This window comes from Labrus bergylta, chromosome 6 (assembly GCF_963930695.1).
Source record: "Labrus bergylta chromosome 6, fLabBer1.1, whole genome shotgun sequence".
NCBI lineage: Eukaryota > Metazoa > Chordata > Actinopteri > Labriformes > Labridae > Labrus > Labrus bergylta.
The window spans coordinates 28196511-28208808 of NC_089200.1; the positions used below are offsets into that span (position 1 = coordinate 28196511).

Sequence of the window (12298 nt, forward strand, 5' to 3'; positions counted from 1 at the left end):
TATTGACAACAATCTGTCTTTTACTATATGCCTCTAAATGAGAAAACAATACATGATAAAGCCTTCATGTTATTTTAGTGTCAGATGGAGTTACGCATGTAACTGTTACTGCCGGCTTTCTCTTTACACTTTCTTTTAGGTTTGATTTTGAAAAGCTTCTTTGATAAAATGGTTTTCACTCATGCTATTAGATGGAATTGCAGCTGTCTTCATAGATCAACACACACCGGTGATGAGTTCGAGTGTGCTCGGTGCTCTCAGTGCAGGACTTCTCTGTTTCAGTGTCAGCTACACGTGAGGACGTTCTGGGAGTTTAGAATCTGTGGACGCTGATCAGTCATGTTTGTTTGATTTCACATCTTTTGATTTATTTTGACCTTCTCTTAACACGTGTGCATGACTTCATAATCAACCCTTTGAGAGATTTCTTGAGCTCTTAATGTTTAATTGACTCCTTTTGTTCCTTTTATGAATGATTGAAAGAGCAGCTTCAAATGTTTGTTTATACCGATTTGAGTCGAGCCATGAAACGGGGATTTCTTTTCTTTACTGTATGAAGTTAATATAAACATTGATGGAGCGTCTGACACTGATGAGAATGATTCACACAGGAATGAGTCATTGTGATCGTATCATTCAGAATATTATACTATGAAGTGATTAAAAAGGATAACATTATTAATAACAGGAAAATGAACCCGAAACCACTTGAATAAACACTGAAGTCCCTTTGTTTAGTGACTCTTTTTAGAGTGTCTCATGGCTCCCGTCCGGCTGCTGATCATGAAAGTTGGTACGTTTTTATGCGAGATAATCATATTGAAAGTTCCAAACATCCGAGAAGTGCTCTTTTTTTTAAAAAACAAACTTTTCACATTGAAGTTACCAGAAACGCGCTAATTGTTTGCTCAGAGCAGTTCAAAAGTGTCGAACATGTGCAGAATCTGTTTTTTTTTTTTATTCCTCCCTGCTTGACTGGCCAGAAGCAAACTGACTACCGGTTGTTATGTCAGAGTCCCTCATGGGTGTCACCAGGAGAATTTACAGGAAATGTAGCAGCGCGCGCGTGTCAGTGTCCCCATAGAAACCACAGGCTCCTGCTCTGAGCGTACACAAACGCCACTTTTATCTAAGTAGAGCACATACCTCCACTCTACTTGTTGTATTTTGTCTGCAGTTTATGCAAAGTCTCCATCAGTGAACTCTCTGCTGTGTTTCATCTCTGCTTCAAAGTTTTTTTTCTTCGCTTTGTTCTCACGATGTTTTTTAAAGTGTCAAACTTTTTGTTTAAGATTCAATCTGATCTGAGTCCCGAATAAGACTTTTCACTTCTCTAAATCTAACCACTGTCCTAAAAGGGTCGGAGCATTATGAAAATGTTTTTCTTCATATCCTGTCTGTTATTTCAAAGTGTCCATATAATGATCGGACGTCGAAATGCTGAGTTAGAGTTTAAAGAACGTGTGTGTTGGAAAAAAAAGGATCTTCTTCATTTTGGAAGCATCAACACACTGTTGTTCACATTTTGTAATAAATTATACATAAACTTCAAATTTAAATCATATTTTTAGTTCAACTTTACACAAACTTTGAGGCTTTGATTGAAGAAAGTTTGTAGGGGTTGAAACGATGCCAGAAGAGCAACCTGTTTGTGGTTCTTCCATCCCATTTGCTCTTGGTATTAAAATGTGATCCCTGTCTGCACAAGATTGAAGATTTGGTTTATTTGTCTTTATATACCGTAAAACTCCAAAAAGAAGCCCCAGTCCCTTTTACCAGCCTGGTGATGCCACACGTTTTGCATAATGAAAGCATATCTCAGTAAGGGGCCCTTAGATGCATTGAGTGTTGATTAGATTGTTGATCACAAATATAATAACAGGGCTTTGCTCTCTCCCCAACAGTACAGTAGGTTGGTATAGATGGGCTGTCTTACAAAGTAAGACAAAAACATTGATTTGTAATTTTAAAAAAATTGTCGATATCCTAATTTTGTGCAAATTAAAATATTGTTTTTTGTGTGAATTTTTTTTAAAGATTTACTTTTAGGCTTTTTGTGCCTTTAATGGAGAGATAGGACAGTGGATAGAGTTGGAAATCAGGGAGTGAGAGAGAGGGGAATGACATGCGGTAAAGGAGCCACAGGCTGGATTCAAACCCGGGACCGCCTGCTTGGAGGACTACAGCCTCCATACATGGGGAGGTCCCAAACATCGTCTTTCTGACTTGTCTCATGTCATTTAAAGCAACATTATGTAGGAGTTTGGTTTGTTGTTATTTGATGCCCTCCAAAGTTGAGTGCAACTGCACTGTCATAAGACCCATGTTGTGTGATAAGGGACAGTAATATGACTGGATGTTGTGCAGATATGACTCTGCTAGCATCTACAGCTCGTTGTCGAGAACTTTTGGACGTAAGACGGATTTATTGATTTATTTGTATGTAAGCCTGAGACAAAACTTGGGTTTGGATGACTTTCTGCACCCAGAAAGTCATCCAAACTTTTTATGAGTGATATATACTGCATGCATGGATGTATGTACACACTTCTTTCTCCGTCACTGTCTTAGCTTCATCTGTTACATTCTACTTCTGTCTCTAAGCCTCAGCCATTGTTTCAAACACTATCAAGACCGGCTAGTGCCATAAAACTGAACGTACTCCCCAGAGAAGGCCCGCTGCCAAACTTACAAAGTGTTAAAAATAGGTGACTGGGCTGATCTGTGGACATGGGAGACACCCTATTCTCCATGTTGAAGGTTGTTGTACTATTATATCGACTTTGAAACTTCAATTTTGAGGGTGTACAAGTTGCATACTGTTGCTTTTACATCCTCTTAAAAGCATCCAATGGGACCAGCTCTTTAAGTGTCAGCTCTTTTGCTCCTAGTAAAGGGAGCAGTTCAGTTCTTACCTTTGGAACAGATGGTCAGAAACGTTCCTGGTACCAAAGATTATTAGTTCCCGTACTCCCTCTTGATTGATGTTGGTGAAAAGGTCCAAATGAAGCAGACCTAACAGTCATAATGGTTTTAGCTTTAATACATTACAGCATAGATGAGATACCTAAATGCAATCATTTGACTCACCCTTGTTTTTAATGAATCTGAGAGGTATTTAATAAGGTCGCATAGCGCGGCTAACAAGCCCATCGGAAGTTCTCTCAGTCACATAACTTAAGACACCTAATTAATTACATTAATGACCCGTTAAATGGTAATCATGTTTAAATGTCACGTCTAGATTTACACAGTCAAAGTCTACTTGTTAGCCTGGGAACCCCCTCATAAGTATGTCGTTTTAAAGTGTCATGGAGCCACATGATACAGGTTTAAAGATGATGTATGGCCCGTCTCCTCACATGCCCTCTGAGACGCACTGTAAAGAAGAACTGGCTGTAAGTTTACTGTAGAGTCTCAGCGTGACAGAAGCTGCTTGGTAAGGCTTCATGTGTTTTTTTTTACAGCAGTGACTGACTGACTGCTGTGACATTTGACTGGCTTCATTTACTCTCTCTCCCATTTGTTTAGAGGAAATGACAGCAGCGCTCCTCCTCTCTCCGCCTTTGATGAATCACACTTTCACTCATCTGCAAACCTCACTAACATCACACTAATTCTTCAACACATTCCCTGCTTCTGCGTTGGCTTCAAACTGTTCACCTTTTCACAGAATTTGTTCCTCTGCTTTCATACAAATATCATAATCCGTCTATTGTTCCTGATCCATGTGAATTCTTCTTAAAGCAGCAGCAGCAGCCACTTTTGGTCTGCTACTTTACACTTAAAACACGTCTATCTCCAAAGACCTCAAATCCCTTCCCTGCATCTCTTAAACCGAAATGAAGCCTTAAATCAGTCGTCTATACATATCATGCTAATTAAGAGCAGGGCTCAGCTGCTCCTCTCCAGCGGAAGATGGAATCAAATGGCTCCATAATTATATCCAAAAAATGTGCTCAAACCTCTGGCCCAGAACTGTTGGACCAGTGTCTGTGGAGATAAAACATGTGGACTGACACCCAGGACTTTAACACTTTCTCAGGACGAGATTAAAGAGCCTTGCTTCTGAGCAAAGTTAAGCAACATCTGTGAATGTATTTTTCTTTTTAGTACAGATAAATTCATTTTTTGCACATATGAACAATTAGGATTCTAGAGGACAGGTAAACTGGCTTTGAATTATTTCAGCACTTGAATGCAATTGGATTTGTCAAATGATCCACGTAAACCCTGTAGATCTCACTCCCCTCCCCTTATTTGGGCTTGAGCAGCATGTGTGAATGCAAACAGAGACAAACCACTCAAGCTTTCAGCAATAAATCAAGTTCAGATTTATGTTCTGTGCAGGAATTTTTTTTTTTTATAGTGATGGGAAACAACTCTCTCCTCCCGGAGTTTCTTTACTTTCCTCTCCTCTGCTCTTACTTTTGCAAACACTTTCCCTCCACTTAACTATTGAATGCATTATGCGTATAAAAAAACATCAGTTGTCAGGCTTTGTCCTAAGTCCCTAAGGACCAGATGGCGGGACGCTAACCCACGTGTAACTCTGATAATAGTGTACATATGTAAATCTGTAAACATATGCTCAACCCTCAGCCCCCACAGAATGTACTAATCCATACCACAGAGCAGAACTACTTAAAAAAAACTCATCTGCATCCTTCAATGGGGTTTTTTTCTGACAAAAAAAAACTTCTCTCTATTTCTGCTTCACACATGAACAAAAATCCTGAACATTTTACAGAATTCTCACGATGAGCTGCATCAGAATGCAATGGATTTATTTTTCAACCCTATATTACTATACCCTACCCTGCCCTATATGTTTTTTCCTTCCAGCCCTTAGTGAAAGTAATAATAAAACCACCTGCCACTGGAATAAAACCACTTGATTATGTTTTCTGTTTTTGCCAGCATATTCTCCTGCCCTCTTTCATTGATAGCTCCCATTAATATGTCCCAAGTTCATGTGTCAGACTCTGTTGTTTCGTCCAGCATTTCTGTGTTGTTCTTTTATGTCATGTCTTGCCCTCTGAGACCCCCCATCCCCCCGACAGGGATAGTCCCTCGCTCAGGGGCAGTCTGCCTATATCTTATATACAAAAAAAACTGTACTTCATATGTGAACAGCTTATGCTGGTATTTCTCATATTTGTATTATATTGTAAAAAATAAATAGTTGTGAGGAACTTCAGGTTTGTGTTGATTCTGGCGCCCCCTGTGGACAAAGGAGTTCCTCTTTCATTTTGATGATTTTGTACTGTACATTTGTAAATCATTGTTTTTAAAAAAGAAAATCTCATCCTGCTCTCTTGTGACAGTCAACTGCATCACTCTTAGAGAATCTTTACTGTAGAGAAGAGGCTGTTTTCACTTTATAGCACTTTCTCTGGCCCCTACCCTGCAGCAGCTTTTACAGACATCAAAATTAACTTAATAGAAATAATCACTCTTCCTCTGGATGGTCTTGTTTGTTGTTGGAACTCATTTTGAGGTATCAGTATTCATTTGAGTGTGTTTCATAACCGTTAAAAAAACCCTCACAGAAGCTTTAAATATGGGATGATCTCAGTTGCCAATCATTCATCTTAAGCAGTTTCTAAAGTGTTTATTCTTACCACTCTGAAAAACAAAGTTTAATATTACAACCAGCTGACACAGCTGGATCCATCTCCTCTCTTTTATCTTCCCCTTAACAATACTCCGGTTCCCGATAACCAATTACACCTCTGATAGCCTCTCAAATAACTTTAATCACTGATTAGGATTCCTTGTTCACAAAGAAGCTACTTAAAAGTAATTGCTCAATAAAGAGAGGGGAAGTTGTCGTATTAAGTAGGTCTTCCCGCTGCTTCTCTCATTAGCGCTCACTTGGAGCTTTCAACTCCCCATTGTCACAAATGGAGCCAGCTTCATTCACAGCACAGAGAGCTGCTCTCACTCTGACTGTGTCTAAAGCACGACGGCATCAGCAGTACACAAACCCGAGCGTGTAACAGATAAAACACGTGTCTATTTTAGATACATTAAAAAAGGCGAAAAATATTGTTTTCATGAGTGATGCGGGGGGAAAACGTTTGAGGGGACAGCAGAGGCCAAAGTCTGTAGTCACACATGATCACAGTTTGGTTGTGTTTAATGGTGGGAACCAAGGGAGGGATCTTGTTTAAATCGAAAATAAAATATAATATTTTATTGTCTATTTTTGCATGCAAATGCAGAAATTTGTCTTTGGCTTATATGTGTAAATAGATGCCATTTAAAACACGAGATAACACGTTATAAAAGGTTTATAAAAAACATTTAAACCAACACTCTTAAAAACACAACATTTACAAAAGAAAAAAAAAAATGTTTAAAAAACAGAATAAAAACACAATAGAGCTACATGAAGGCAAGGCACTAGGATCTTAAAGTAGGTATTAAAGGGGTATTTAATTATAGCAGTATATTAATACTACATAACAGTCAGTGCAATGCGTTACTGTATGCATTTGGTTAATGTTTTGCCACATTGGAATTAAGTTTTTCACGATACAGAATTTTGAACTTTAGTGTGATGCGAGTAAAAATCAAATGATATCAAAACTTCGATACCACAGCAACAAACATAGAAGTCCTGGGCACCCAGTATTGGGCACTTTTGTTTTCAATTATCCAAAATAGAATCAAGGTCCTGCACACTGTCGGAAATTTGCACTGGCAACAATGTCAAAGTGTTAGTGCAATTTAGACAGTGCTCCGTCCCGCAGCGTATGGTAAAGACTGTGACTGGAGATCTAAAGTTTGTTTCAAGACTCTGTTTGTGTTCTCCCGATACTATATATTGTATTGTTTTAAAAACAGGTTGTTGAAAGTATTGATAATGTTGCCAACTTTAGGAATTGTAGCGTGTTCAAGGAAATACCAGAAAGACAACAAAATGAAAAAGATTAGTGTGTTTGTAAGATTATAAAAGCAGTAAAGTGTCAATTAAAAGGCTCTGTAGAGATTCTGGCCACTAGGAGTGCTATCGAGTGATGTTTTCATCATGCATGTTTCTGCACGTGGACATGTATTAGCAGACGGGGGGGACATCACATGTTACTGCTGCTGGTTAAACCATATATTGTCACTAGACACTTGGTGGTAATAAGGTAAAAATGCAATAGAGGCCAAAAGTAGTAAAGAAGGAGACTGCAGGCTATAAAACAAGCATGTAAAACTGCTGGATTTGAAATATTTTTAAAATCTTCTTTGCCAATGTTTTATGAAGAAGGAAATTCATTCAGCATGTTTGTCTAACCCTGAGGATACACACAGCATGTTCTGGTCAAATAAAGCACAAAAATCTCCACAGGGCGCCTGTAAGTCGCAGCTTTATGATGATGTTTTTTGCCGTGTGATAATTGTTCAGCCACAGCTATTTAAATGTGTGCATATTATGAGGTATTGTGTTGAACAGGCGTGTTTAATAGCTCTCTGGCTTCAGCACTTTGAGCTCCTAGAGCGCTTCAGTGACAGGTTCCACTTCTCAGTGTTTTGCTTCATGAAGCCAATAAAATTATTATTTGATTAGATGCTGTTATTTTAACGGAGCAGAGAAAGATCTTTTGGCTGTGATGTCTTTTCAAAGCTAGATGATTCCTTTTATAGCCGTAAAAAAAGCGATGTCTTTACTCAACGTTTAATTGAAAAAGAGCTTCTATTTGTTTCTTAGCGGACACTGATTCAGCTGGAAACAACTTCAAGGTTGAGAGCGGGCTTTCTGAGAGAAAATTGTTTTACTTGGAAGGATTACAGGCTACAAAAACACTACAAGTGATCGTGTTTAACATTAGCACATTAACACTTTTCAATCTTTTATGACTGGCATGAAGTCAGGTGCTAGAAAAGAAGGTTAAGGGGGAAGTAACCATAAGATCCTTTCAGCAAAGACGTTTAATATCCTGTGTTTCTGCAGCAAGTCTTGCTTTCCACTGTTCCACATTCAGAACTCTAAGACCTCTTCAATAAAACATGGCCCTCTGAAACATTTACAACCCTTGTGTTTCCTGAAATGATAAACCCAAAACATCTTTGATGTTCGAGAGAAATGTACATGAAACTTAATGTTTTAATTCTCTGTAAGCCACAAGTTACAAGTGACTTATATTCTGGCAAAAAGGATCCGTGCTGGAGCGCGAGGGGAGGGGGGGGGGGCGCACAGCCTTGTTGGACCAGCATATTTTATTTCCTCTCCCAGAGGTTTAGTGAAGCTGTTACACTCTGGAGTTTTAGCGGAGGTCACAAGGTTATTATATTAACAATTCACATGGAGGCCCTCGAGCACCCAGAGGGGAATGTTTAATGCAATGCTCACAATTTCTGAAATGTTGTAATGCTCAAGACGCAGACATGTGTACAATTTTAACCATGCTGCATTATCTCTCTGTCTTCCTTTTCACCCCTCCCCCCTTCCTTTCAGCTGTTTTGTCAAGGCAATGAAAACCACGCTTAATTAATTTGGTCAGCTGCCTTGGATAAACTACATTGATGACATCAATTAGATTCTAATGAAAACAGATAAAAGCCATGGAAAGCAAATAGAATTTCTGAACAGGGCTCATCAAAGTCTTAGCATTGGAACAAATTCCCATTACGTCTCATAAAAGCCTTTAATTTGCAAAGCTCATGTCTGGTTTGGTACTTAGAAGTACATGGTCAAATGATGCAGTCTTAAGTCCTGTGCCAAGAGAGGCCGAATCCCAATTTAATTTGGCACCAAACTCCTTATCCTGTGTGAAACATGTGGATGGATGCAATCCTTGGATTAGCGTGGACTTGTTTCTCGTCCTCTGGCAGAACAAACACCTAGTCCAACCCGTTTGTAACACAGTTTTTACATTTCCAATCTCAGGGAGGGAAAAAAAACACACATGCTTACTCCAGATTAGTGCTTCTTCGTTAACCAAATTGCTGCAATTATGTGTGTCAATCCATTGACGTGCGAAGTCAAGGCTTCATTTCTTTCTCTCTTTTGTAATAACTGCATAACCTCTTTCGAACGTCTGAATTCATTTGACTTTTCAAGACAGACTTAAAAGAAACTTCTTTTCTTCTCAGCATTTTATATAGATATTGGTTTTAGAGAATGGTTCACTTCATCGAGACATGTTATTCAAGTTCTTCTTTACAACACTTTGCCTTTCAAACCAACACACAAGACTTCTGAGTATCTTTCATCACCGTGTGTTTAATTTTGAGATCAGGATGATGCAGCAATCAAAAGACATTAAAGACTGGGGATTCAGCACCTGTATAGGTTAATGAGGTGAGCTCGTTTTGGGGATTTATTTTTGAGATTAGGATACATTTCTTCAAGCCTCTATGTAGCCGTTTTCATTGGCTCTTCTACCAGCACACGACTAGCCCTCCCCTGGCAACCCTGCTGTGTTCTGCCTTCATTGAAAGCTTCCAGAGAGCTGACCAATCAGGCAGTGGGCACGTGAGGAAAGGCCTTAAAGAGACAGCAGCAGAAACGAACAGTTTCACTGACGCCGGTATGAGATAAATAACGAGTTTATTGAGCTGCAAATAACGCTAAGCTACTCTATAGCTTTCACTGACGGACAAAATGAAAGGTGAACATGGTGATAATTTGGGATCTTTAATGTCTAATATTCATGCTTTTTACTCTATCAACTCCTGAGAGAAAACACTTAGCTGTTTCGCTGTTAGATGTCGCTAAAAACTCACACTGATAAAATAAAGAAGAAACAGTTTGAGGCCCAGAACCAAAACAATGAGCTGAAAGATGCTAAAGTGCTCAGGAGAGCTTTGAGAAACTGCAGAGTTGGGTCATTACTTTACTTTTATATACATATAATCATTTGATCCATTGTATTTAAAACATAATCATCATGGCATGGTTAACCTCAAGCATCTGGTGCTATAAAATAGAAATATGTTAACTACAACAAACACGAGTTCTTCCCTTTATAAAGTTCTTTATGTGTCACAACTTCCACTTTTTTTTTTAAATCTACAGTTTACAATAAACTGCTTAGAATAGGGTTGTTTTTTATTTTAATGGATGGACATGATTTCTCAAGAATGTGTGACACACATCGGCTGAGCCACGTCCATTCATATATTCAAAAACAGTCATCTCAGGAAACTTACTGTGTAATCAACATCAAACCCTGACTGTGCAGAGCATCATTGGAACCATCCACTGTCCACATCTTAAATCTTACTGGTGTCCTCATGAAACCCTTATCCAATGTCTTTTTTATAACCCTCCTATTATTTCTTTAAATTAGATTTTTCTATATTTTTGTTGTTTTTTGCTTGAAATGTGAACACAATGCTAAAATGATCTGATATCATTCCTTTCATTCAGTGTCATTATGTCTGTTCTTTTAGGTTTATGACAGTTTGAAAGTAGTAAAAAAAAAGGGGAAGTATTTGATGAGCCGTGTGTGTGTGTGTGTGTGTGTGTGTGTGTGTGTGTGTGTGTGTGTGTGTGTGTGTGTGTGTGTGTGTGTGTGTGTGTGTGTGTGTGTGTGTGTGTGTGTGTGTGTGTGTGTGTGTGTGTGTGTGTGTGTGTGTGTGTGTGTGTGTGTGTGTGTGTGTGTGTGTGTGTGTGTGTGTGTGTGTGTGTGTGTGTGTGTGTGTGTGTGTGTGTGTGTGTGTGTGTGTGTGTGTGTGTGTGTGTGTGTGTGTGTGTGTGTGTGTGTGTGTCCCAGCAGACTACCCTCCCCCTCCACCGCCGGCAGACGACTCGGCTGCTCTCCCTCCATCCTCGGGCTCCTACCCTCCTCCTCCACTGATGAACTCGTACGATTATCAGGTGAGAGAAAAGAGTTGTTGTTTCCAATGTTCTTGGTTGTCAGTAACTCTCTAAGAGTCTGCGCAGAAAGCAAACACAGCCCCGAGCTCTACACTGAGTTCATGCACCGAGTCCAGCAAAACTGTCTGTCCATTTGAGCCGCAGCCAACTGCAGAGACGTCCAGCTGCAGAAGCTGCCCGGAGCCAGACACCCTATAACTCAGGGACCCACACACAGTCTTCACTCTGAGCTCTCCTGCAGGAAGGATAGAAGGCTGACACCTATTGGTGAAGTCTGGTCACTTGTCTCTGCTTTGCCTGTCATACTACCCACAGGCATGTGTCTCTCCGGGGATATCTGGCCTCTCTGCGCTCTCACTGACGCCCTCATCACTTGACCTCTGCCGTGAAATCCTCCGATTGCTTCACATTCCTTTGTTCAATGAGAGAAGGGGAAAACTCCTCCCTCCTCAAGCTCCTTTTTTTGATCTGAAAGGTGTTCCCTAAGAGAATCCTTCCTTTGCTTTGTTTGAATCTTATATAATGTAAATAAGTTCTGCAATGTGTGTATGTTCACCCCTCTGCCCACTCAAACTGTCAGTAAGGAGCTGCAACCTGTCAACGTGATGTTACGACCTCTATGTAAAGTGCGGAGCTTTACAACTACTTTATAAGGCGCGGTTCTGATAACGGTTATAGTTATAAATCATAAATAGTTTCATATAACCGAGGCGATGTCAGTCAAAGCCAATTAACAGAACTTGTTTCACTCAATTGCCTGAGCACGAAGAAACGGGCACAAACAGTAAGACGACAAAAGATCAATGAGGAATCAAATCAAAACTGACAACTCATGTAAGAAATCTTTTCCCCAGTTTTTCAGCAAAGCATTTTATTGAAAAGTTTAACAGACAAATCATTTCATCACAGGTCGATTTAGCCAAATTCTGTGTGCCATACTGAGCAGTCTGTCTTCCATAGTACCAGATCTGTTTCTGGCCTGTATGGAATAATGTATTCCTCACTGTACAGAATCATACATCTGTGTTTATATCAATATGAGCCATTACTACCAGTTCTTTTCTTGGAAACAGTCATACACAAGTCTTCATTTCAGACTTTCACAAGGTTTAATTGAAATGTCCGATAACATTCTGCTGTTAAATTAGGAATGACCCTTAAAAGCAAATTTTACAAATCATCAGTGGAGCAGATCCTGAGAAGACTTGTTATTATACACCGAGCCATGCAGGAGCAGTCGTAGTGGAAGGTGTAAAGTTTACAAAATATCTCTCAAATAACCTGTCAGAGTTGAATCCTTGGCAGTTTTCCTCTTCCAAAGAAAACATATCAGGTGATTAAAACCAGTGCAAACAATGAATAAAGCAGTTCTTATTAAAATCCTGTGGGCTTTAGCCGAGCCTCGGCTAAGCTCAACCCCAAAACATTAGCTGATCAAAATCCTCCGTCCTGTTAAATAAAAAGTTAAAGACATCATTT

General features: G+C 39.5%; 1 protein-coding gene across 3 annotated transcripts in view; it reads left to right on the forward strand.

Annotated features, from left to right (window-relative positions):
• The window catches only part of lpp (LIM domain containing preferred translocation partner in lipoma), a 179166-nt gene that overhangs the window by 62307 nt on the left and 104561 nt on the right, over positions 1 to 12298 (forward strand). For 2 of the 3 annotated variants that reach the window (XM_020631561.3, XM_020631569.3), the window contains one exon: positions 10716 to 10819. In XM_020631561.3, coding sequence (XP_020487217.1) covers positions 10716 to 10819 — 104 coding nt within the window. The remainder of the gene's footprint in view (positions 1 to 10715; positions 10820 to 12298) is intronic. The other variant, XM_020631578.3, reaches the window with a different exon arrangement.